Consider the following 3,798-nt stretch of genomic DNA (forward strand, 5'->3'; position numbering starts at 1 on the left):
TGTGCTAGAGAAGAAAACTTTGCTAGAATAAATAAAATTCTGAAAATGGCTTTTAGCGTGTTTCATTGTTAAACTGTTTATTTATAGCTACAGTTTAACATGTTATGTTAAAATTGCTGCCAGCTGTGCGAGGTGTTGTCCGAATATTAAAAACTTCATAACAAATATTCACTGCAGTAAGTATGGGGTGATATGCAAAGAAATGAAACCTTAGCAGTATCTGGAATTTAACAATAAATCCCGCCCTCATATCACACACCCATGATACCTTATAATAAAAGAAATCCTTTTCTCAGACTTTACTCACATTATAACTCCATTTGCTTCACCATCATACAGTACCTCAACTTCTACAGAAATCAACAATGAAGTCTCAGGTCACACTGTTGCTCATCTGCATGCTTTTCTCTAAAGGTAATGAAACTTTTTAAATAGTTTAAATAAATAAAATTTATTTTAGTAAATTAGTAGGTTCAAATTCAAGATTCAAATAACTTTATTAATCCCAGAGGAAAATTGCTTCTGCTCGGTTAAAAGTGCTCTCAGTTGTTAACTAAGAAAAGGTAATAAAGGTAATAAATAATAATATTAATAATAATAATAATAATTATTATAATAATAATAATAATAATATTTTTAAAAAGTTTCTAAAACAGTAAGTACCATCAGAATATGACTCAAGGCCACTTGTAAGTATTGCACAGTAATCTAGTATATGTATGTAATATTGTATTATTATATGTAATCTTGTATTACATATTTTATTGGGAGGTAGTATTGCAGTTATCATATTATTAATATGGTAACTGATAATATCCTGTTGTGTTAGAGTTAGTGAAAAATCCACATACATGTGTGTATGAGTTACAGGGAAGAGTTGTAAATTTTTATGGCCGTTTGGAGAAAGGATCTCCTGTGGCGCTGTGGAACACCTGATAGTAATCAGTTTTTGGCTGAAACTGCTCCTCTGTTCAGCAAAGACAATGTATAGTGGGTGGGAAGGATTGTTCAAAATAGATTGTACTTTGAATAGAATCCTCCTCTTCGCTACTACATCCACAGAGTTAAGCTCCATGCCTAGCACAGATCCGGCCTTTTTAATTGACTTGTCCAGTTTGTTCTTATCAGACACCTTAATGTTACCACACCAACAGACCACAGCATAAAAAAAATATCAATAATTAAAGGTCAATAAAGGTCCACAATTCTTTGGGGTGTATAGTTGTGCATATAAATGTACGGGATGTTTGTTAAATTAATTGCTTTCCTTATTTAAGTTTTATTATTCTCATTTCATTTGTTTTTATTTTTATCTACAGCACTGTCTCTGACATGTCAACAGTGTCTGCCAACTGCAACATCTGCAACATGCCAACCTACTCAGACAATCTGTTCAAATCAGTGTGTCACTTCAACCATTGCTGTGTCCTCGAGTAAGTGTGTGGGTTAACCCAACCTGAATTTTCCCATAGAATTTAAATGTAGGTACAACACCTGACTGGGTGGTTGGTTATTTTTCTAAATCAGCATTGAAGTGTTTCATTTATCTTCATCAAATTTATATGTAAATCACTATGACTGTGAGATTTTCTAATCACACTTCTATGTTGAATGTTCTGTAGATGGTGGAAAGAGTACAAATAATATTCAGACATGTGGAGCACCAGACCTCTGTGTAAATGGAAGTCTGAATATGGGATCACTGAAATTCACCTCCAACAGTAAATGCTGCAGTACTGATCTCTGCAACACTGAAAAACTTCCAGGTAAAACAAAGTCCTGATTGCTGCTCACTCTTTAATGTTATTTTCCTTTTATTTAAACTCACAATATATTATTATTATTATTATTATTATTATTATTATTATTATTATATAGTAGTATTTTAAATAAAACACAGTCCCTCTTTATCAATGTGTTATAAATGTAATAGGTCATAGGACATCTGTCTACTTACAGCAGATTACAGTACAGTAAATCTAGTATAGATATAGTTGATCGCAAAATGATCAGTTAAAGTATAATTGGAATATTATTCTTTCTGACATATAACACACATTAACGAATCTGTTTAATTTAATTTCTCTGTTAAGAGCTTCCACAGCAGCCTTCCAATGGTAGAATGTGTTACACCTGTAATAATGACAAATGCTCGGAAACAGTGAGCTGTACAGGAGATGAAGATCGTTGCATCAGCGCATCAGGTGAACTTTATTTAACTCTCTCTGTAACAAGAAGAAGCAGTTGTTGTTGTTATTATTATTATTATTGTTGTTATTATTATTATTAGTAGTAGTATTTTAGATCTTTTATTATGCTACAATTTCCATATTTATTATTTTGCACACCTTTCTTTTTTTTTTAATAAGCTCCACCCTGAGACCTGAACCCTGAGAGATTTATATTAAATAACAAATTTTTGACAGTGAAAAATTGAACCTGCAAATTTAGCGATGCATTCACTTTATTTAAATATATATGGAAAAACAAACCTGCAAATTAAGCATACAGTTAAAGGAAACAAGTACTGTATGTATATATTTTAGTTTTTGTTATTAAATAGTGCAAAACCTGTATATTCACTTTAAATGGACTTGCCCTATATCTTTTGAGTTTTCAGTTGTAAGTATAACCTGCATGTATTTATTACAATTGGTGATGCTACAAAGTACTTTGCATCCATACTGTATATGATGTGAAAACATCTAGAAAAATATGTTTCTTACCTTCTTACAAAAATTCTCTCTCTCTTTCAGTTCAACAAGGGGGAATTAGTGTGTCTTTTAAAGGATGTGTGTCTGCAAGTGTCTGTGCTGCAATTGGATCATTAAGCACACCAGGAATCGGCTTTACTAATTTTCAGTGCTGTGAGGGAAATCTGTGTAACAGCGCTGAGAGCTTCACACTGAGTTTCCTTCCCATGATTGTTCCTCTGCTCTTTTCCATCTTCTTCTACTGAGCTCAGAGTTGATGCACCCTATTTAAACCTTTATCAACATGAAATTCAAATCTGTTTTTGAAAAATTTATATAGAGGTAAAAATATAAAGTGTGTTTTTGGTTGTGGCTTTTATTTTTCGCTTTTGTTTGAAAATCAACTGTCCAAAAAATATAGAAAAAGTTAAACTTAAAGCAGCAACATTCATTTAATTTTAATGAGAACTAAATAAAATGTTTTTAACTTATAGTAGGCCCCTAATTTATTTTTTACTATTGTTTATAATAATCTCAGTTTTTATTATTATTAATAATATTGCTAAATCTTGTATTGTTAGATAACTAAACTGATGTGCATGTTCATTAAATGTATGTAATAAAGGGAAATAAACTTCTATGTGTTTATAAACAGTTTGACAGCCAGATGAGAAATAGGGTTTTTTTGAGAAATAAAGCAAAACATATTGCAAACTGATTTTTTTTAATTCAATTGTAAAAATCAAGTATAATGAAATATGACATAAACATTATATCAGTAACACTACCAGAAATATATTGGTTAAGTTTTAATATGCAACAAAGAAAACTAATGCTTTGATTGAGATTATTTAATAGTGAGTGAGTGGCAGTAAATTAGATCAAGAAAAAAAGTGTTGGGTTTTATTTAAAAAGATTCTTGAGGATTAAGGAAAACATTATGAACAATGTCTGTGAAGATTCTCAGTAAACAATACAAAGTGGATTCACCCTGACTGTCTATCAGACCCAGGACTGCAATGAACAAGAACTACAACTCTCAAAGCCTACACTCCAGCTCAACTGAAGTTTGTAACACTATCATAGGGATGAAGTGTATAAAGTC

At 31.3% G+C, this 3,798-nt stretch overlaps 1 protein-coding gene across 1 annotated transcript; it reads left to right on the forward strand.

Annotated features, from left to right (window-relative positions):
- Nucleotides 1–291: 291 nt before the first annotated feature.
- LOC128510800 (phospholipase A2 inhibitor and Ly6/PLAUR domain-containing protein-like) lies at nucleotides 292–3,323 on the forward strand. The gene is made up of 5 exons (XM_053483317.1): nucleotides 292–414; nucleotides 1,320–1,433; nucleotides 1,623–1,766; nucleotides 2,094–2,204; nucleotides 2,757–3,323. The coding sequence occupies exons 1-5, from the start codon at nucleotides 366–368 to the stop codon at nucleotides 2,957–2,959; spliced, it is 621 nt and encodes a 206-aa protein (XP_053339292.1). The 5' UTR covers nucleotides 292–365; the 3' UTR covers nucleotides 2,960–3,323.
- The last annotated feature ends 475 nt before the right edge of the window (nucleotides 3,324–3,798 follow it).

This window comes from Clarias gariepinus, chromosome 22 (assembly GCF_024256425.1).
Source record: "Clarias gariepinus isolate MV-2021 ecotype Netherlands chromosome 22, CGAR_prim_01v2, whole genome shotgun sequence".
Classification (NCBI taxonomy): domain Eukaryota; kingdom Metazoa; phylum Chordata; class Actinopteri; order Siluriformes; family Clariidae; genus Clarias; species Clarias gariepinus.